At 42.3% G+C, this 22,009-nt stretch overlaps 1 protein-coding gene across 1 annotated transcript; it reads right to left on the reverse strand.

Annotated features, from left to right (window-relative positions):
• Positions 1–10,994: 10,994 nt before the first annotated feature.
• Positions 10,995–20,903, reverse strand: rab15 (RAB15, member RAS oncogene family). The gene is made up of 7 exons (XM_070926205.1): positions 20,780–20,903; positions 14,260–14,320; positions 13,708–13,768; positions 12,880–12,957; positions 12,180–12,269; positions 11,328–11,393; positions 10,995–11,156 (listed from the first exon to the last, which is right to left on the reverse strand). Exons 1-7 carry the CDS (start codon positions 20,901–20,903, stop codon positions 10,995–10,997), a joined length of 642 nt encoding a protein of 213 aa, XP_070782306.1.
• Positions 20,904–22,009: the final 1,106 nt, after the last annotated feature.

The following is a 22,009-nucleotide window of genomic DNA, read 5'->3' on the forward strand; positions in this document are numbered from 1 at the left end:
ATAGAAAAGACACATTATCAACAAGAAATGACAGTGAAACTTTAATGTTTGTTATGCCAATAAAATAGTGAGGCAGTAGTTGCTTAGGCGGCAGAAAATACTGACAACTTGAGAACACTTGATTCATCTAGTGGTGGAATTATGAGGGTTATACTGTCTGAGAAGTATCCCGCGTCTTTAATCAGTTTAATTTATGAACAATATAATAGGATCTTTCTAAAGACCCTAAACTACTGTCACTTCATTATTAGATTAAAAGATGAATGACATATTTACCCACCATTCATACTTTAGGAAAAGCCCCTGTGCAGAGCGGAGGCAGACAACCTCTCAAAATACTGACTCCTGATGCAGAGGAGCGTGTGTGTGTGTGTGTGTGTGTGTGTGTGTGTGTGTGTGTGTGTGTGTGTGTGTGTGCACCAATGATGCAACAAACACTTCACCAGGTGCTGACATTTCTTGCTCTCAAAACTTATTTTCCTGCTCATTTTCCCTGAGTGTACAACTGAAATTGCAAGACAGTTAAGGGAAAAACCTAAGCTACGTCCCTATTCTATATAACCTACTTGTATGTAGAATATTAGTACATGCAGTATTATAGTATTATATACAATACCCCCACAGCCCATGAGCACCGCTGCTGCTGCTGAAATTGTATGTTATGTGTCTTAGCTACTCTTTAATGTCTGTTTTATACTGTGTTGCCAGAGTGCCGAAGGCAAATTTCCATTTCATGTAATGTAATGGACAATAAAGTTTTCTTATCTTACACTCCATCAGCTTAATGTCAATACAGGTGCCAATACCGACACGGCATGTCAGATTGGTACATCCCTTATAATCTTTATAGTATACTTTTTTGGCAGTTTGTTCACAACAAAATAATGTACTTTACTGTTTTTGACTTTCAGGAAATCATAAAAGATGTGCACTGAAGGACGTAAATTAAAGTGCAATTTTGGAAATCAACTCTTCATTGCACATTTGAAAACAAGTAGCATCCATTTCCGTTGTGCATTGCATTGTGGGACAATAGTGTCCATCCAAACTGTTGTCTCTTATTATCTTGAACCCCTTTAATTTGACGAGATATAGCGCCTGTCTATGCACTTGCAGCATCTTGGCCTATGCCTCCACTATTATCTGTCATGTTCTCTCTTAGTGGTATGATAGACGAATCTGTAAGGAAAGACGGAATCTTAATGAGGAAGGCAGTGTCTGAAGCTCAGTCTTTGACCCCCTACTCTTTAACAGCATGCCCTTCGCATCACAGCATCAAACGTGATGTTATAACATCTGATGATGGCACTGCAGCTGCCGACTATTACACTCTGTCCGAGATATATTAAGATGTCAAGTGGTGAAGTCAGACTTGAGGCAGCCACCTACAGGATACATGACCGCAGTAACCGGGGAGAGGGAGAGTGGTGGAATTCCTGGCTCTGTTGCCCCTGGAAGCAGAGGAATGAAAAGAATGGGCCCCATTCACAAAGTTCCACTCAAGCGGCGCTCCTACACTAATAGAGATTGACATGAAGAAAGGCGACAAGTTGTTTTCACATACACTGGCTCTTTTGTCTCCTTCACTAAGCGGCATTATGCAGACAGTGTGCTCTCAAAATAGACAGAATTTGATGCGCTTGTTTTTCATAAGTGGAGACCACTGTGTCTTGATTGGAGTGTGTGTGCAATTAGTGTTTTGTTGCTCATTGTTATTGTGAGGGTAAACCGGTGGAGATATTAGCATGGCTGAGTGATTGGCAGACATTTTGGGACTGACAGGAGGAGAACAGCAACTGATGATGTTCAGTCCAATCGCTACGTCAAAAGGAAGCTGGACAACCCACCCCCCCCCCCCCTTTTTTTTTCTCAGCCCTTATAAATTGACAAAGACTTGGACAGTTTGAGAAAAATAGATACTTTATACCCCATGCATGCCTAAGCTGAATCTGATGGAAATGTAATGATTCTTGCTTATTTGTACAAATTGATCATGTTGATACCAACAGGATAAACACTTTACAGAATGGATGGATGATTGGTTGGAGGTGACATATATTGTCATAACTACTGTGGATGTTCTTGTCTTACCAGCGCATGTGTTGGGAGTTTGTGGCCTGGGGCTAACAGCTCAGATGTACTTGGTTTGAAGCAGTTAGAGCGAGACAAATAAACCACTTCACCACAAGCCCTATGCAATCAGCTTTATTTGAACACGCCTTAAAGTCCTGTCCACCCAGTTGAATGCCAGTTGTGAAAACAAACAAAGCAAAGACAAGACTAAGGAAGGGTAAATCATCAACTATTGACCGTGTGTATATTTAATGGGTGTAGCTTCACCCGTATGCCAGAAACATATTGAATCTATTGAGTAAAAGTTAGGAATAAAAGCAAAAGAGAGCAGCAGGCTTTCCTCTCCACTTGCATCCTCTTTCATTTTCCCCCTCACTTTCAGTCTGGCAGCGGGTAAAGAAAAATCAGCAACGCATTTGTTATTTGTTTTCTTGTTCACAAAATGTAGCTGGATTTTTTTCCTCTGCAGCTACAGAAACTTTGCAAGACTAAAAGGTTGTGAAATCTTTCTGCACAGTTCTTCACATGTTCAGTTTTTCCTCAGCTACAGGGACCTATGCAGGTCTGTCCCATGGGAGTTCGGGTTATCATTGTGCATGCTCCATGCAAACTCCATTACCAATCTGAGATATGTATTACTTATTAAGAGACTGACGTGTTAAAGAAAGTGCACTGCTAGAGATGAATATAAAATATAAATATTGTTCTCCGTCTCTGCATGTGGTAAGGTATGATCCTCGCAATCCCAGCCTCCCTTTGTACAGTACTGGAACTTACAGAGAACTCTTTTAAGATATGTTTGAAAAGGCAGAGGCATAGACAGAATTCAAGTTCAAAATACCTCCCATTTGGCACTGCATGCACACACACACACACACACACACACACACACACACACACACACACCTCCCCACAAAGAGAGCTGGAGCGATGTGACTCACGCTGGTGTGAAAACACAGTGGAGAGGTGGGAGGATGACATCACAGCACCCTGCAGAAGAACAAGTGCCGTGGATTTGGACCCCGTTCAAGCACGCACATAGGGGCACGTACAAACACACCTAAATATGTATATGTACACACACTCCTCCTCCGCCGCCTCTCAATCGCACCAACCGCCCCCGCCACACGTGCACTCAAACACACACTGAACATTTCTTCACCAGAAATAACGCTGGTTGTCCTGAGGAAACATTGGAGTTGTTATGTGTTTGACTTCCAACTTCACATGGGGAGGGGTGGGGGTGGGGGGGGGGGGGGGTCGTGGGAAGAGGCGAGCCAATGGTTGGCCAGGATACGGACACGCTCTGACAGGATTTGGGGGCCGAGGTTGAAAGAAATAGATATTTGAAAGGAGAAGGTACCATCCACCTCAGATGCTGTGAAGCCCCACCAATCTCTTGCATGTCTGTGTCTACGTATGTGCGCCTGCATTCAGTGTATATTCACCCCCTGCTGCTTGGGCCCAGCTCCAGCTTCTGTGATGATAGCACAAGTAGAAAGGAAGTGTGATTAATTCACAAACAGAAACCCCCCCCCCCCCCCACCCCCACCCCCCATACATACAGCATTCAAATGCAAGAACACTCACATGCTCAGTGTTTCTAACGCGATTGAAAGGAAGGAGGCAGGATTAAAGCTTGATCTGTGAGACAAGATGCTGGTGCAGTGATTCACCAACAAAAACACATTTCACCATGCTTCCGACAAGCGCTGTGTCTTCCTTGTGATTAAAAATAGTTGTGAACCACAGGCTGTAAAATGCACGCTTGAGTCACGCAAACATGGTTGCTTTCGTCAAAACAATCTCAGCGCAAGTCAATTTAGTAGCTGCTCCGGAGCTTTAATCACATGACATGTTCCTCGTTAGCAGACAGAACTTGCGCACTTATGGTGGAATTGTAGGTGTTTCTGGAGCACATTAGACCTGCGTTAACAGATAGTTAGTCTCCACCAAAGCTTCACTATCTTGACCAGCTAGCCGATGACTTTGTCTGCTGTAAGGTACTGGGCAGGAAGCATGAGTGGCACCTTTAGCATTACACAGTCATTTGATCCCTTTAAAACACTGATGAGATATTTTAAGGACTTGTTTATGTTGGAACTCAGTTTCTTTCTTTTAGAGCATGAAATCCACACACTCAGAACGCCATATGAAAACTGAAATGTTACCTGTTGATGCATGTGATGCAATCAGTGCAATCAGGTGTGTGTCTTGTGTATACGAAGGTGGGAGGATGGGAGGACTGACTTATTTGAATTGCACTAGCTTTATGTTGCTTTCAAGTGCTCCTTGGAAGCCCCTAATTCCAAGTAGTTTGGAAGTCTCACGCTCAGATTTCTCTAGATTGAAGTGCATTTGGGTAGAAGTAATATAGATGAACCCTGGAAAAAGAAAGTGTTTGCTAGTTGTTCTGTTATCGACATCAAGCGGCAAAGAGTTATTTTGGGCTGCAGTGGTAAAATGGTTCCATGTGATTGATGTTTAAAGCAATATTGATTGATATTTTTTTTGGCGCGTGTGTGCAGAGGAACAAACTGTAAACACAACACTGACACATTATCACCTTATAAAGTTGATACGCATATATAAATATAGGAGTTGTGCTTCTATCCACCTGATGATTGTAATTCCAACAGTCACTCTTCTGTCTCTGTTTTGGTCTCCACCAACTCCTGAGGAAAATATCTGGCTCTTTAGCTATAGATGCTCAACTATGTTCACGAGCTTTGTCACTAACTTTGTCTGACTTTGTCTGTTTGCTGCTGGACAGGCAGGGTGCAGTGGATTTATCAGAGCTTTGTGTCTGGAAACAAGGATGATAAAATCTTTGAGAGTGAACCAAAACAGTGGCGTTTGCGGGTGCCAGAAAAATAAAACAATGAGCTGAAAGATGCTTAAATGCTCTGCAAAGCTGAGAAGGACCGCAGTATCAGGTGATGATTTATCTCCTTACACATAGTCATTTGATCAGTTGCAGGTTTAAAAGAATCAAATTGCTAAAAGTTGCTTTTTGTGTCAAATCGTGAAACAAAACTATGCAGTTTGAGTTAAATACTTGAAACAATAGCCATCATTTATACCATCATCATTATATCTCTCATCTCATGTTTCCCATCATCTCTTAATCACATACTCTTTTCTCTAAGTCAAAGCACTGAACAGGAACTGCAAAATGACACTAAAGCGCTGATGACAATACCAAAGTCAGGCAGCTTTTCTCTGTTGCTGTTGTTGTTGTTTTTTGGAGATGTTTCTGCAGCAGACTACCCCTTCCCACTCCACAGTTTTTAGATATTGTTAAAGAGCATAGATGGAGGTGGTTCTCAAGAACGCAGGTTGCTTTAAAAAGCACAGTGCAACCACAGGTGGTATGGGAAGATGGAGGACAAAATGATTCAATGTTAGATCTGGCTGTACAAGAAACCTTCCACCTACACTGCTACATCAGAATGTGTGATTTAGAGTCTATTTTCTCCTCTGATTTTCTGGCACGCTGTGACCATAAAGCTACAGCTCCATTTGGAAGGGAGGCATTGGTGAGGATACTGGGAAGTGCAGAGCAGAGAGGGGGGGTGTCTGGGTCTGGCTTGGCAGGGTGCTACAGCAGTTAATTAAAGCTGCCGGGCAGGTATTTCAGGATAAGGGTGAGTAGAGAGGCCCTCTGGTGGTCTTAGCATGAAGGCGTCATCTCATGGGCTCATAGTGGCTGTGAACACTTGATAGTGCTGATTGTGACTCTAAATGTACTACGTGGTCATCTCAATAAAATTCATTTGATGAGGTTCATATTTTTGTTAAATTGGGCACTGAACAACTCGATCATAGACTACATATTCGGCAAACTATTACGGACCAGTGTGTGATAATTTCTCATGTTTTTTTTTCTCGTGATCACAAATAACGTTGTTATTTTGGCAGGATTATTCCTCATCACAAAACAATTATTTCATGATCAAGAGAAAATTGCAAATTGTAATTATTTTCAAAATGTCAAACGACTGCGGTAATCATGATCACTGGAAAACATTCATGAAGCCAAGACAACAACCTTACGAAGACAGAAGAAACTGACTTATTGTGATCTTTAAAGCTGCACCAATCGACATTTTCATATTAACACTTAATTAAAAGACTATGTGTAATTTGAAACAATCAATCTCTGCAGCTACGTAGCCTTTTTACCTCTTTTAACTTATCGTTTTGGCCTGTACATTTCTCATCTCATCCTGTAGCAGGAGGTTATTTTCAACAAAGAAACCCACAGATAAACTGACTGTACACTACCTGTCCAACAGCAATCAGCAGACAATATTAGCAACTTGCTAATGACGAAAGATGAACGTCTAGCAGGTGACGACTCAGATGTTTGTCTGCAGGGTTTATGGACACCAAAAGCTAAAAGGAAAGCAGGAATTGGATGTCAGGTGGTTTGAAACATGACTCCAAATGAGTGCTAGTGTTGCTCCATCTGTCTGGAATGTGTTATGGCGCTTTAAATGTAGCTGTTAGAAGCGTCAACAGAGGATATAGATATATTCTCTAAAAACAAGAATAATTTAGTGGCCTTTAATGGACGGCATTTCCCACAAGCCTAAGACCTTTGCGGGCTTAACGTCACCAACTCAACAGACGGGGCCAGTTGAGTGGCCATGACTGGTCCAACAATAGCAGGACAGGGAGGGCCAAATAGCATAGATGTTTTTTAGTCAGCAGAGAATTTAGTTTATTATGTTAAAGTAACCTCAGTCTTAAAGTCGAGATGAAATGGCATTTCGAGGGTAAATAGCTTCCGTATTGTGACGTACTTCTGAGTGACACAGTGACAGGCAGGCGGGACATAATGTCGATTTGAATATTGAAAAGTGGGTGTGTCATAACCAGCGTCCCATGCTGTTGCTAACTAGCTAACAAATGAATCTTAGCACATGGTGCACAGGTTAACAATCTCTCTCCTTCTCTCTCACTTGCCCACGCACAGATACAGTTCTATCACCCCAACTCCCAAACATTCATTTACACTCACACACACACACACACACCATATGGCCGAATGTCAGACAGCTGCAAGACCTGGAGTAATGTGGTAGTGGATTGTATTGCAGAAAATGATGATGATGATGCTCACAACAGCAACACTGAACTCCCACTTTGTGTACATATACAGTGTGTGTGTGTGTGTGTGTGTGTGTGTGTGTGTAGTACGTGTGTGTGTGGGCGCTATGTGTCAGTGTGCAACTTGACTTGTTATTCTGTACGTGTGTCCGTGTGTCACTCAGCCTTGTGATAGATACTGAGCTGTCATATCTGTCAACCAGACAACAGTTCCACATGCATATTCATCATTATGCTAATTTCACCAGAAGAGCTTTAATGAGTTCACAACATTAACAACTCGGATGAGGTGAGGAACAAAAGCTTTGCAGCTTTTTTCCCGCTGTAATTCTTAGTGAGAAAACCCCATCACTGACGACTAATTATAAATTTAGAGTACTACAATTTTTTTCTGCGTGCACTAAATTAAAGTGTAGTGTACTAAAACTGCCAGGCTTTAAAGGGGTTTAGGAATAAAGTCGATATCAGGCTATTTAAGGTTATTTTAGTAAAAGTGACCGCCAGATGGCAATTACAGGATTATGTGGTAACTAGTGGTTCTGTTTATTGTTGTAAATATCTCCTATGTAACACTATAAAATCAGTTTTGCACCATGACACATTTTAAGTGCCCTGTCCTCTAAAAGCAGGCTCTGTTGGACTGAGGAGTATAACAAGATAATGGGGTGAATCTGTCATCTAGTGGTCCAATTAGGAAGTAACATAAATGTTTCTGAAAAGCCCTGTTCTGTCAGTACAAGAACTTTTGTCCAGAATACTGTAATGTATACCAGAGAAACACAGCTTTGGCATACATATGTTTATCGTTAGGGTTGGGTGATATGATGATGAACACTTTGAGACAATAAAAAATATGTTGAATTGCTGACAAGATCACTGTCACGCAGGGTCATTGGTCAAAAGATCTGTCACTTAGTACCGGAACAATTATGTGACTCTTTGATTAAGGTAAGAAAAACAACGGACAAGAGACCTGGCCATGGACATGTCTGCTGAATCATGCTTGAGTGACATCAACACAGTGTGCAAAGAAATGAGCAATAGGCTTATCCAACTGAAACTAATGCAGATGGCATCAGACACCACAATAATTATATAAATGGAAACTTGAGGACTCTCCTCCTTTGATAGGAAATGTATTATTTTGAGCAGATATTACTGAGACATTGAAGGGAAAAAAGGGTCCACCCCCTTGTGAAGAATGGGCTACAACGATGGCTCGATTGCTCATGAGGGAGGTCACATACTCTCTATTGAACAAGCTTGATCAATCGACACTGCCCGGGTATCTGTAACTAAGAGATCAATTTAGTAATCCAATGTAACTGTGGCCTGCTGTGCTTAACCCCGGAGAAGATGTCAGTGTGTGTGTGTGTGTGTGTGTGTGTGTGTGTGTGTGAGTATTGTTTTTATACATGTGTGTATATGGCTGACAGATCTCCTTTCAATAAAGTGTTCATTATACTGACAGTTAAAGTTTGTTATTGACCCTGGAAACAGTAGTTTGACCAAAAAGAAAAAAACAAACCAAAGAATTCACTTGTGGTCCACTTACTAGCTTTTTCCAGAGTTGTCAGTTACTATCTGCTATGACACTTAGGTCATGTGAAAGACTATTTTATGACAGTGTTGGATTAACACTCCCATCTGGTGATTTTACATAAAACATTCATCAATTGAATGACCTATTTTACTGTTACTATGATGTAAGATTATTGTGAACATCACCTTACCTTTCCTCCACCTTGCCCACCTCTGCTGTATATCAGTGTTGTAAAATGATTCATATTAATATCCAGATATTGATTTCAGCCATGTTTTTTCTCCACTATTTGGTTTCCCACCTCTACATACAATTTATTACACTGAACAAAGAGTAACATGTTGCCACTCACCACTTCGTGCCCCCTCTTTAGGGGACAAATGCCAAATTACTCCCACATAGCGTAGCTCTGTCTCATATTAATGGAGTTACAGGGTCTCAACATTGAACCAAGAAGACACTGACTCATATATCTGCAAGTATTTACTCATAAACATCTGACATCTTTTCTCCAAGAATAACATGTTGCATTTTACATGTTGCATGTAATATATTTCCACAAATACAAGTTGAAGTAGTCTAAAAGAAAGAAAGAAAAATTGTTCTTGAAAACAACACAGATACATCGCGTATCTAGAGCTTAGTCCAGAACATCATTCAATACAACATACCGCCATTTCACACGGTGCACAGGTTAACAATTGTTTCGAGTAGCATTTCGTTTTACTAAGTTGCAAAAGAATGTAGCCAAAGTTTGTCAAATGATTCTGTTTAAGTCTACAACAGGCAACTCTGGTCAAATGCTCAAATGCTATACTTGTGTGTCAGGTGATTATTAACTTCATTGAAGTTGCAATAAAAGAAAGGAAAGAAGTGGATCGCATGCAAAACTCTCGCTTGTCTCCCTTATTAAGTCTGAGGGGCGGCGGGGGGGGGGGGGGGGGCATCTCGACTGGACTCTGTACAAAACAGTGAGGAAATGACAGAATGACCAAGACATTATTATCGTCACAGAGGGGAATATTTCAGACCATCTAGAATATCACTGTGGACTTTTTTATACAGCCCTCTAATGGTAATACATTAAATCAATGGAGTATCCTCATGATTCTACCAATCTACAATGCTTTGAAAAACCTGGTATGTACAATGCAATGGGCGGTTATCAAATCGTCTGTGCTATAGGATATTTTCCGTTATAAACAAAGGCTATTAAATGAAAAATATCTTCAGTTTTGCTACAGGGAAATTGAATCATTTCGCCCTTGATGTTTCCCTCAATTAACGACTTCTACTGCTGTACTTGACTGCAAATGGTCAGTGTTTGTGTGGTCTTACATGGATGCATTTGCATGAAAATGACAAAAGAAGATAACAAAATGGCTGCATATATTTAGAATCATTTCATCACATTAAAGGCAGTCATTGCGAGTGCAATTACAACCGAAAACACATAAAAAAAAAAAAGCTAGCTTAACTCAACACTGAACACCTCTCACCTCACCATTGTGTGTGTGCTGTTTTTGCAATGCATGTAGCACCCTCTTGTGGCAGAATTCTTACACTACATCTAATGCATTCAATGGTAAAAAAGGCTATGGGTACAGGAGTGCTAATATTACCCACATAAAAGGAAAACACTGAATGGATGAAGGCCAAACATAAGCAATCACATTGCTGATTTGCAAGGCACCCAGCCCAAAGATCAATATAAGAGACAGCGCTCGGAAAAAATAATGTGAAATACAACATTGTGAGAAGTTTCAAGTCAGTGGTGGACAATTCCAAGTCGTTCCCTATCCTCTACATCAGGACACTGTACAAAAATCTGTAAGAAAAGATGATAAAATCTTCACTTCCAGCTCTCCTGGAAGTTTTGTGTTTAGACTTTTCAGCTGTATGTCAATTGCAGGATTTGTAGTGGACAGGGGCTGCATTTGGTTACATCAAAGACACACTGAACTGAATTAGTGCTTTAGACAATGAACATTCTGTCCCGCTGAGGGAAACCTTGACATTTGGACCTTCAGTTGGTTAATTCACCACACACTTGGCACATTGTGACTAAATGTTTTCATCTTTGTCCTCCAAGCTTTTCTCAAATGGATCATTAGCATTTTTGGCGTTGCTTCGTGAAACAGAGGGACGTAGCTGGTTTCCAAATTGCAACTCAGTGTTCCTCTTTATATCAACAACAAAAGACACATTTTTCTCAGAGTGTGCAAAGTGTCTGGTGAAAATATATGTAGCTTGAATGATTTCTTTAACACCAGCAGCCTTTGCCTTGGTCGCCCGCTGCACTGTCACAGAGTCCCTCCTCTTCCTCCAGAGCAGCAAGATTAATCTCGTCATTAATGGACATCCGGAGGAGATCCAGGTCCTTTTTATTGGCCGCCAGCACCTGTTCAGCCAATCGTGTGAAAGTCTTGGAGGGAAACACAGCCACAGGATGAGAACAAGACGAGAGAGATCAGATGCATCGTCATTTATCAAGTCATTTCCTCCCATTATATGATCATGACTTCATGCATTGCTTTGATTGTGTTACTATTCTGTACATGGTCCTTTTGTGCCGTGGCTATCCCGATCACCTCACCTCTGTTATATTATGGTTGGTGAAGGCACTTGTCTCAAAGAAGTCCATTCCATAAGCCTTAGCCAGCTGCAAGACAGATGACAGAGACACGTTTTATTTTGCTGAAAAAATACTGCAGTTTTCTTCCTCTTTTCTTTTTGAATTAGGAGCACAGACAACTGACTAGTTATTTCCTTTTCACACAGGTGCAGTGTGGTGTGCTCGCTGTTGGACGTAGTCATGCGTTCAAGTGCAGCTTTTAATGGAAAATGTGAGGCAGTCAAGAGGCAACAAGAGGTGAAGTATTAGTCAGTCTCTGTCTGAGGTCCGCTTGGCGTGTCAGGGCCTTTAAACCTTGTTTATGGACCACCAGACACTCATGCCTAACTGAAAGTACAAAGACATTTACTAGTACCCAAAGCCCAAAGGGTCCCACCTTCTGGCCAACTTGGAGCCAAAGTTTCTACCAGAACCCAAACCAAGAAGCTGACTGCCTCCAGGCTTCAGCTCCATACTTAATGCAGACAAGAAAGTGGTATCATTTAACAAATATGAAATAAAGAGAATAAGAGTATTTCTCCAAAATTGAAACCAGCTGCAAGACAAATAAGTTTTTTATTGAACTCTGAGCCTAATTTCTTACAGAACCCAAACTGAACGTAACGGCTACAAGCTTTTGGTGAACTAGTCGAGGGGTTTGAAGACCTGAAGCTTCTACAAGAACTTAAATTAAGTCGATGGTGAACTAGAGCAGGACACAGGATCATAATAATGCGTTTTAGAACATCATTTTTTAACCCAGGCCAGAAGAGTCCTTCAGGTCTTATAATCCATTGTGAAATAGTCACAACACAGAGCCGGTGACTGACCCACCTTGATACCTTGCTCTGTGGCCACCTGCCTCTTGTCCACATCATCTGACTTGTTCCCTACGAGGATCTTCTGGACCTTGTCAGGAGCGTACTGCAAGGGATTTGCCATGTGAATATAAAGGAAACCAGGGACACGTACAGATAAGGAAGAGGAATAAAAAACAAAATTAAAGCGATGGGGAGCAAGAGAAAGCTTTCAAATGTCAAGAGAGCGCAGAGGGTAGAATACACAGGAGCGGCAGCGCTCAGGAAATGAGACTGAGATTAAAAGTTAGCGGGAAGCGTGCCAAGATCAATAGAGTATATATTCAGACAGACCCATAGAGGAAATTAGGTCCATAATGGGTAAATTAATAGAATAAAATCATCAGGGGAATGACAGGGGGAAGCAGGGCAGACGAGACTGCTTCATGAAGACTCGAAGCTGATAGCAAGAGAAAAAAATGTTCTCCTATCCAATATTTATGGCCACACATTTAAAAATATGATGACAGGTATTTGAAAATGAAGATGGAACATAATAAACACAGCAGAGCAGTCTCCGTCAGGCCAAGGCATTTGGTTTTTATCACACCATGTCTGACATCTGTTCTTTGTCAACCTGGGGCCTCTGCACAGTAAGTAGTTGTGTCAGTGTTGCCCTTTCTACAATGCGGAAAATAATCCCTGTTGATCTCAGATCTGCAGTCTCTGTGACTCACCTCATCCACGTCACTGGCCCACTTCATGATGTGTTGGAAGGATCGCTCACTCGTGATATCATACACCAGGAAAATTCCCTGAGGAGAGAAGTCCAAAGATTGAAAGCAGAAGAAACAGATGAGAACCAGTGCATTTTAAAGCACTTTAGAAAACAACGGGCTCGATTTCTTGATCCTTAAAAGCAGCCGTTTAAAATCAATACATTTGGAAGCTACATTTGGAAATTAATATGATTTCTGTAAACAAACCAGGCCACCACTTAGAAAGTCGGCAGCCTCTGCCAACAGTTCATTTGACGTTGTAAGCCACTGGCTGGCTTTAGAGGCACAAAACAGGAACAGGTTAATTTTCTTCCAATTTCATTGCCAGTTTCTGGTAAATGGACAATTCAATTTCAGCCAGTTTAACCTCTTTAGCAGCCCAAAGCAAAGGCAAAATACACACACAACAATGTGAGGTGGGTGGTGGTGGTGGTGGTGTGTGGAGGGCTACTTGAGGGGTGAAAGGGACCTGTGTTCTTTTTAATATGAGAAGCAGCACACTTACAATACCACGGGTGTGAGATCGAATCATTTTACAATGTTACATTGTTTTAAAGCTGCTCGATGCAGCAACTGTAATCAACGAGAGATCCCTTTAAAAGTACAATGGTTCGACAAAGTACCTGAAGTGGTGCTAAAGATGAGGCGTGAATTATTCTCGTAGCTGCAACAAATGAAATGTCTAATTTTAATTTGTTATGCTACTCTGTGGCAATAATATTACACTAATGTGTGGAAAATCACGTGCCGCAGCAGAGTCAGTGGAGGAGACTTGAGGTCAGCTACCTGTGCTCGTCTGTAGTACTGCTTAGTGATGGTCTGGTATCTTTCTTGGCCTGCAGTGTCCCTGGAAAGACAAGAAAATACACAGATACATGTGTGAGATTATAATATGACAACACGACCAGGGCAGTAGCCAGGAATTTATAGACAGCGTGCGTCTCTAAAATGTAAACTTTTCCGTGTTGTTTGAAGCTATAGTGGGTATTTCAGCCACACTGGCAACGAGGCTTTAGGGATGTTATTCCCAGTTTGTTCTGTGTTTGGTCCAGACTGAAATATCTCGACAACTATTGTATTGTTTTCTGTGAAATATGCTACAGAAATAAAGTCTGGTGACCCCCTGACTTTTCATCTAGCGCCACCATCAGGTCAAATTTTAAATGTGTCCAGTGTTTTGGTTCACGACCAAATACCTAAATAAATATATTTATTATACATTTGCAAATGAATAATATGCCCTCTATCAGAACTACTGTCGTGTAATATCCAATAACTAAATTTTGTCCATCTCGTGCACGAGGCCTTCCAACATGGTGCCCCATGTTACTACCTTACCATATCTGTATCCGCACTTTGATACCATCTATTACTAGCGTCTTCATTTTGAAGTCGACTCCTGTAAGAGAGAAAAGGTAGGGTTAGGAAATATAATATTATATTGACAGAGGAGCTCTGAATGTATTTGATGTTTCTCCAAACATGAGTGCTGCGCTCAGGCTAAATGTTACTGAATGCTCTCAGAGGCGTTTCCACCCAGGAAGTGACTGAATTCAATGAACCTGGCGTGTCTTTTACAGACAGAGTGAAATACACATGTATATCTGCTGCAGCTGTGTAACATCACGGAGGGCATCACCACGACGAGAGCCACACCATCCCTGTATAATCAGCCTGTCAGAGGATTGGGCTAATGATCCAGCGAGTCCTCGTTTAGTTCAGTTCTCCGCATCGATCACATGGGAGGTGAAATAAGCGAGAAGGGCAAAGCGATAGCTGAGCACTGCATAACACCACAGAGGAAGAGATGAGAGAAAAGAAGCAGGGCTGAGGCGGGGAGGGGTCACACATGCTTCAGTGATCTCGGATCTATTTCAGACGGCTGAGTGTGATATTGTTCACAGACAGGGCCGTTTTTTTTTTTTTATTTCTTTCAAGACTCACCCTATGTTCATTTTTGAAGGCCAGAATAGAGAGTTTGCTGATAATTAATATCTTGGTACTTTTTAAAATGTTTCTACAACAAAATGAAAATGAAATGAATGTATTGATTACTTCCCCAGAAATGTACATCGTATCACTACTATTCAGACTCAAAATCCCTCCAGCACAACCCCATCTCCCTAAGAGAGAGACACTTAACCAAACTAATACGTAATTTTCTGAGTATTTAAAAGAATATTCATTCAACTCTTTAATTACTCTCCACGACTGTCTCCTCGGACTTATGCGTTCAAGTGGATAAAAAGCAAACCCACAGGCTTCTATAGACCACGCTAATCCCTGAGAAATCAATTAACAGTCATCCCAATTAACCTGACACTCAACGCCCATGTGTCACAGCCAGCATCACGCTCAGAGGGAGAGCTACTGAGACCAATTGATTCACATCACGGGGAGAACTGCCGTTTGTGGTTTTTATGGCTGCACTTCTGCCGAGGTTTGTATTCCAAGACACTGACATAAAGAAACAGCTGACAGATGTACTATAGCTGGACAGGCCGGCCGGATCTTAAGTGCATTGCTGAGAAGAAGCTAGAGTCAAGTGAAGGCTCCGCGGAGGCCGGAGCTCGCTGGCTCGACAGTATGAGGCCTCGTTTAAGTTGTGAGGCGACTAGACAGCATTTAGACCAGGACTAAGTGAAAGGTCAGCATAACAATCAGTGGCCTGCCTCGCCTGAGGCTTGAGAAGAGAGAGGAGATAATGAAAAAGAGGCCGTCTCCCTGCGTCATTGTCCAGCTGTATTAGCACTGCATTAAGCTCCAGTCAGAAGTCATCCGTGCAAACAGCAGTGGTTTAAATATGAAATGCAGATATGGACTAATGGACTCTCTGGCTGCACAGTGGGAGTCTACGGAAATCTGGAAACCTAATGAAGATGACAACACAGGCATATGAGAAATATATCAGGTCTCTCAAACATTGGTAAATGTATTTTCATTTCAAATCTTCATTTATTAAAAAACAAAAACCTGATTCAACCCCTCACCGTCTGCTTCCTGCTGTCAAACAAATAAATTGTATGGGCGCCCGTCTGATCGCCCTGCAGCCGAGCGAAAATGAGACTGTTTTATGGAAGCAGGTGCTCTCCCACAGTGCAAACCATAGAGCAAACAACAAATGACCCGACGGGCCGAGGCTGTTGTGAAAGTATAAGAAATGTATGATATTCAGATTGTTCTGGGTGTTTCTGTCGGCACAGCAGAGGCGCCACTTGCTGCATGAGAAGTTGGGTGGAAAGTCCTGGATGTTACTGCTACAGGACAGTTTAGAGGGGCATGCATGCGCTCTGCTGCCAAAGAAAGTTGCATTCAAGAGCAGATTTCAGCATTATGATGCCACTATCTGATGTGGCAGTCTGCCCCCGATATTGAGTGGATTATTCTGGTGAAGTAAAGTCTATTTAATAAAACTGAATTCCGTCTGTGAGACTACACATTTCACTTGTACTTTTACTGCAAACCAAACCTCATACCTCACATCCGACTGCCCTGGAAATTGCCACGTTTTGAGTATGATTCAGCTGTTATAGCTTTAAAAAAAACTGTTCAATCCTTAAATCACAAAGTACCGCTTGGACAAACAATTCATTCAACGGATTTCCACCTTCTCTTCAGGGGGAACTGTGACAATGGAGACAAGCACAATGTGTGAGGAGAGACAGCAGTTAATTTAACATGGCAGCATTTCACAATCAGCAGCGTGAAAGCCATGTAAAAACTAATGGGTACACACCCAAAATTGACTTGACTAATTACCAAAATGACTGTGTTCGACTATGCAAGACGGATTAGCTGGTGACACGTGTCAGTGTGCTGTAGGTAATGGTGACAGGCGCACTAATGGATGGGCGGATGGATGCTTTGGCACTGACACAAATTCAGCGGGGAACGGGGAATCCATGGCTGTTATTGTTAGCGCAGGACAGCCAACGACTGTCAGCAGCTGTTGTCTTTAGGGCACAGCAGGACAAGAGACAAACATTTTGTCATCAACCTGTACTGATCAATGAAAGTTTGTATGGGCCTACCGTATGAAATTAAACTAAAATGCATAATTACTCATAGTGAGTATTCAATACCAGACCAGTGTTACACAGTATTTATACATCAGGTCTGTGAGCCTATCAGACCTCTGCAGCTCGCTCCCATCGTCTTCTGTTTGAATCTAGCTACACGAGGCTACATTAGCTGCCACTAGCATTACACACCTGAATCTCTGCCCGAATCGTCAATGGTCGGGTTGCATTGTGGGTCACTGTAGGCGCTAGGTTTTGACAAGGGAGAAGAATGTGTGGAATAAAAAAGACAACATCTGTGGCTCTGCTGCATCAATTTGAACAGTCCATCGTGAGTCCGACAAAAGTCACGGCCAGCGCCTTCACCCTTGGGCCACCAGGGCGTCCCTGTTAAGCAGTTTTAGAGATATCCTGCTATCTTAACAGACAAACAAACAGGACCACAACTATAACCTCCTGAGGAAGCCAGGAACAACTCTCTGCTATGACAACACGGTCTGTGGTGGCTGTGATGCACCCATGCACCGCCACCCTTTAGACTAATGAGCTTGTCAAGCAGCAGCGGGCGGAGTGTATGACCAGGCCGTGACCATGGCACCTCCAGGATCACCACCATGAGGACAGCTGCTTATTGAGCGATGATATAAGGCAGGGCTCGCGCTTTATGGCCGTTGTGACAGCGGGGAGCTCCGAGGAGTCCGGTGGCGAGGCTGCTGAGGTAATGGTGAGGAGGATTAAACTCAGCAGTGTGACTGAACACCATCACTAAATCATCTCCACAACTGCTCTTCGCCAGAGAAATGTGCACTCTCTGGCCCAGGAACAGCGTGACCTGTTGAAATAAAATGAGATACCCGGATGAGTGAGGGTGTGCTAGTCGAGCAGGTAAGATCAGATTTCCCGCTCCAGTGTTTTTGGACTAGTTTGATTGTTATTGATATTGTTGTCACCAGGGAATAAAGTCATATCCTTTGTTGATCCTATAGCTGGGTGTGCTCTTCATTGTTATCTAGAGTATAACATTTATTGTCAAAAAGCCTTGGTGGATCAAATCAAAGGCAAAAACCTTGTTTTTAATGCAGGTCTCGCTCTGTGGTTTCAACACTCTTTCCTTTGTGTGGGAAATGAATACAAACGCCGACTGTCCTTCAAATTCTTACAGAAATAATGCGCCAAACCACAAGGTTAGAATATATGTCGGCTGTAAAGCCTGTAAGACAATTTACTAAGTCAATGTAAAGGTTTCCCATTTAGCTGCCACAGAAAGCCATAAAGGCATTTAAAGGACAGGAGAGAGCCACGTTAAAGCATACAATTCTCAAAATGCCCAATTATAGCACAGGGAACAAACACCGTCCAATTCCTTTTGTGTATTTTGTTTTTCTTCGTTTGAGATGGTCAGTAATGTTTGCGTGTCCACACGCTGTATCTGCATCTATTCATCATCATACTGTTTGTTGAGATCCCTTTGTGTATGAATTTTTTTGGGTGTATTCTTATGCAAGGCTGCAGGAGATGCTAAATAAGATGCTCATCAGCATTTTTATCCTCTAATGTTTATAGAAAAACGTGAACACAACCCTCTCTGGGTAAGAGGTCACAGCAGTTATTGAGATAATTAAGAGCCAAAACTGAGCGAGTGGACTGTAACGGCAACTGATGAATTATGGAGCTACCCATGAGGGGGACGTGGGAGAGAATTTATATCCCTCTGTCACCATGGAGGTTGGGAAATTATTTATTGATCCTCCGCAGGAGAGCACTGACGGTGGTCACTCTTGATCTCGCGCTCTCTCTCTTTGTTTGACTTTGTTGGGCTTGTTTAGTATGAGGAGAGGTGTTTGAATTATTGCCGGCCCGTGAAAGACCTCCCAGTGTGGCGTATAGACACGATCTGCTGCCAAAAACTATCCAATATAAATATCTGGACTCTAAGCATCCAGCTGTGGTTGCGAACACTTGGCACACTGCAACAAAAGATGACTACACGCAGACAGGCTGAACCTTTCTTGTAAAATACATCACAAAGGCTTTGCAACGTACGATATAAACACGACTCTACAGGGAGGACGTTTCCTGTAGAGCACTGTAGGTGCACGCCTTAAAATAGCACGCCGCAGCCTTAGTAAGCGTGTGAGCATATATCATTACCGGTTGGAGCAGGTGAAACAACAAAAGCATTTAAAGTTCAGAGTGGTGAGGCTTGTGAGTTTGAGCCTCATGCTGTGGCTGTAGGGTATTTACAGGAGTTCACTGAGCACTCAAAAACCATAAAGGCTTTGAACTGACCAAAAGCTTCCATGCAAACACACCAGTTTTCCTAAACAAATGTTAATACATGATGTGAAAATGAACAATCAATTGTGCAATTGTATTGTCGCTGTCATTTCTGCTCTTTTCAAGCTGCAAATCATGATTTATTGTCTTGACCTTATTAAGACAACATATTCTCCATCTCTTCAATAGAAAGTCAGCTGTCCATCCCAAACAAGAGGGAACATTTCCCGACTTTAACTTCACACTCAAACCACAGGGACGTCTGTGTTTTGTCTTCTCCGTATTATGGCCAGTAACTGCAAGCAACGTCAGAAAGTAGCTGCTACCTCAAAGACTGTAGACACTTACTGGAAGAAAATATCTCTATTAACTGAGCAAACGACAGCCCAGTTGCCACAGAAGAAGAGATAAGAGACGCCACCGCAGCGTGGGGGGGGGGGGGGGGGGGGGGTTGGGAGCGCTGTTTACTGTACATCCTCATTTCCCTCACCTCAAAGTGAAGCAAGTTAATGTGACTGTCATGCTCTGCCCTCTGAATCCTAACTATGGAGGTAGATATACTGCACAGCCCATAACTATGAGTAAAGAGGATGGTTCCGCTTTGCTGAGTCAATAATCATCTTCAGGGGTCCCATCACCGAAGGTGGGAGGAGAGACTGTCAGTTTGCTCTATATACTCGGAGTTAAAAGAAGAAGGAGCTGGATTTTTTTCCCCCTTGCTAATTCATGAATAAGAAAATGGTCAAGAATGCCCACAATAATTTACCAGCTCTCAAGCTGATGCCTTTAAATTGCTTTTTGTTGAGAAACCAAAATATTTCCAGTTTACTGTGATTGATGGAGGAAGCTGAAGCCATCAAAATAGTTGATGATTAATTTTCGGTCCGTCAGCTCTTGTCATATTTGTTCCATAATTATTTGGCAGGAAGAAACTGAGACTGGGTCCTCAAAAATCTCTTTCACAAACATCACACTAAGGATCTTTGTTTTTTAAGAGTTTGTTTTTTTTAATGACGCTCTAAACAAGATAGGCATCCTTGTACTAGTTCTTCTAATATACCCAAATAAAACTATTCCTCATTTTGATCAGGGGCCACCTAACAGACCCTGGGAGTCCCAAGAGCCCAGTGTGGATGCCTGATGCCAAACACAGCCTATTCCCAAATATAAAAGTACGCCTTTGCTCATTATTTTATATGGCACTCGGTTGCACTGTCAGTGCCAAGTGCTGATAGTTGGTAAACTCATCTGCATGGCTGCCAAGTCTTGGATCTCCCCCCTCAGGGCTTCCCCAACCAATGCAATCATGCTGATTTGATAGTTAGCACTCTCTTATTTCCACGTGAACACGCTGCTCTAATGAAATCACAAAACAGCCTGTTTAAATTCCTCATCAAATCCAATCTGTGGAATTTAGATGGAATAATTCAATGGCCACAAAGAGAGGGTGATGCGCTGGTGGCATCAACAGAAAACGCCGAGAAAGATGCATGCAAGCGAATGGGAATGATGATTAATGAATCCAACAGGAGAGATAACTCCTGGTGGCGGCGGAGTCTTACCGATGGTGGAGATGTGAGACGGGTGGAACTCGTTGTCCGTGAATCTGCATAGCAAACATGTTTTCCCGACCGCAGAATCTCCGAGAAGCAGGAGTCGGAAGAGCACATCGTACTGCTTAGCCATAGTGTTGGACGTGGTTTTGAATTAAAAAAAAAAAAGCCCCAGTCAGCTAACTCAGAGATGGATGACCGATCCCTCCCCACCTGCATCCCATGTCTGCTCAAACGCTCAACATAAGGCTGTGGCGATATGCTTCTTTTTTTGTTCGCTGACGCTGGGTCGGTGGGGGGACAACACAGAGATGCTCCAGCTTCCCAGGCAGCCTCCAGCTTCCAGTGGGTGCGGTGGACCATTGTCAAGTAAGACTCAATGAGAAGAGGACACTTCCGGTGGTGCTTTCCAACATAAAAGTCTTGGGTTCCTGAGAACATGTTGGTTTCTGTGGAAAGATGTTTTGGTAGGAAATTGATTGATATTTTTTTTTCCCCCGGCATATCTTTACAACATCATGATTGTCGCGATAATATTAAATCTGTGAACCTTCTTCTACTTTTACTACAGTTGAAGAGAACCATGCACCTATCCACATCTTCTCTGTACAAATGTTATTTTCACCCGTGAATTAAATGTACAAGTATTTGGTCATTTACATGACTACCAGCATGTAGTGGTACTGGTACTTTATGCAAAAACACAATATATAGTCGCATGATAGAGGCCTTAAAACTAGATTCAGGGCCCCTCTACAAGAAGGGGCCTCAAGATTAGGTAGGCTAATGATGAAGGTGTTGCATTAAGACCCTCACTGTACAACATGCTTCAGTGGTTGTTAAAAAGGCCATCACATCCAGTAATGGTTCTTTGCTGTACAGTCCACCCTCTCTCCAATGTCACATGGTATACTAGCTGCACCTCAGTTAGCAGCCAATAGGGTTTCAATGGTACTATACCGAAGGATTCCCCAGCTGACACTCTCTCCTACACCGAACTATTAGTTGCTGCACATGGGATTAAGTATTGGACTCATGTTACAGGGAAAGGGACTATTGAGCTGATACATACAAGTTGTGTGCATTCATTGAATCAAACCACATCTCAAACGTCAACTCACAGTGTATGCTAACTGTGTGGTACTTATCAATAAAGTGTTCAGAACTTCAGTGGCATCATATCCTGTTTCTAATTGGACACCTTGAAATGTTCCAGCATTTTCTGGTCGGTAATCCACC

Source organism: Enoplosus armatus, chromosome 19 (assembly GCF_043641665.1).
Source record: "Enoplosus armatus isolate fEnoArm2 chromosome 19, fEnoArm2.hap1, whole genome shotgun sequence".
Classification (NCBI taxonomy): domain Eukaryota; kingdom Metazoa; phylum Chordata; class Actinopteri; order Centrarchiformes; family Enoplosidae; genus Enoplosus; species Enoplosus armatus.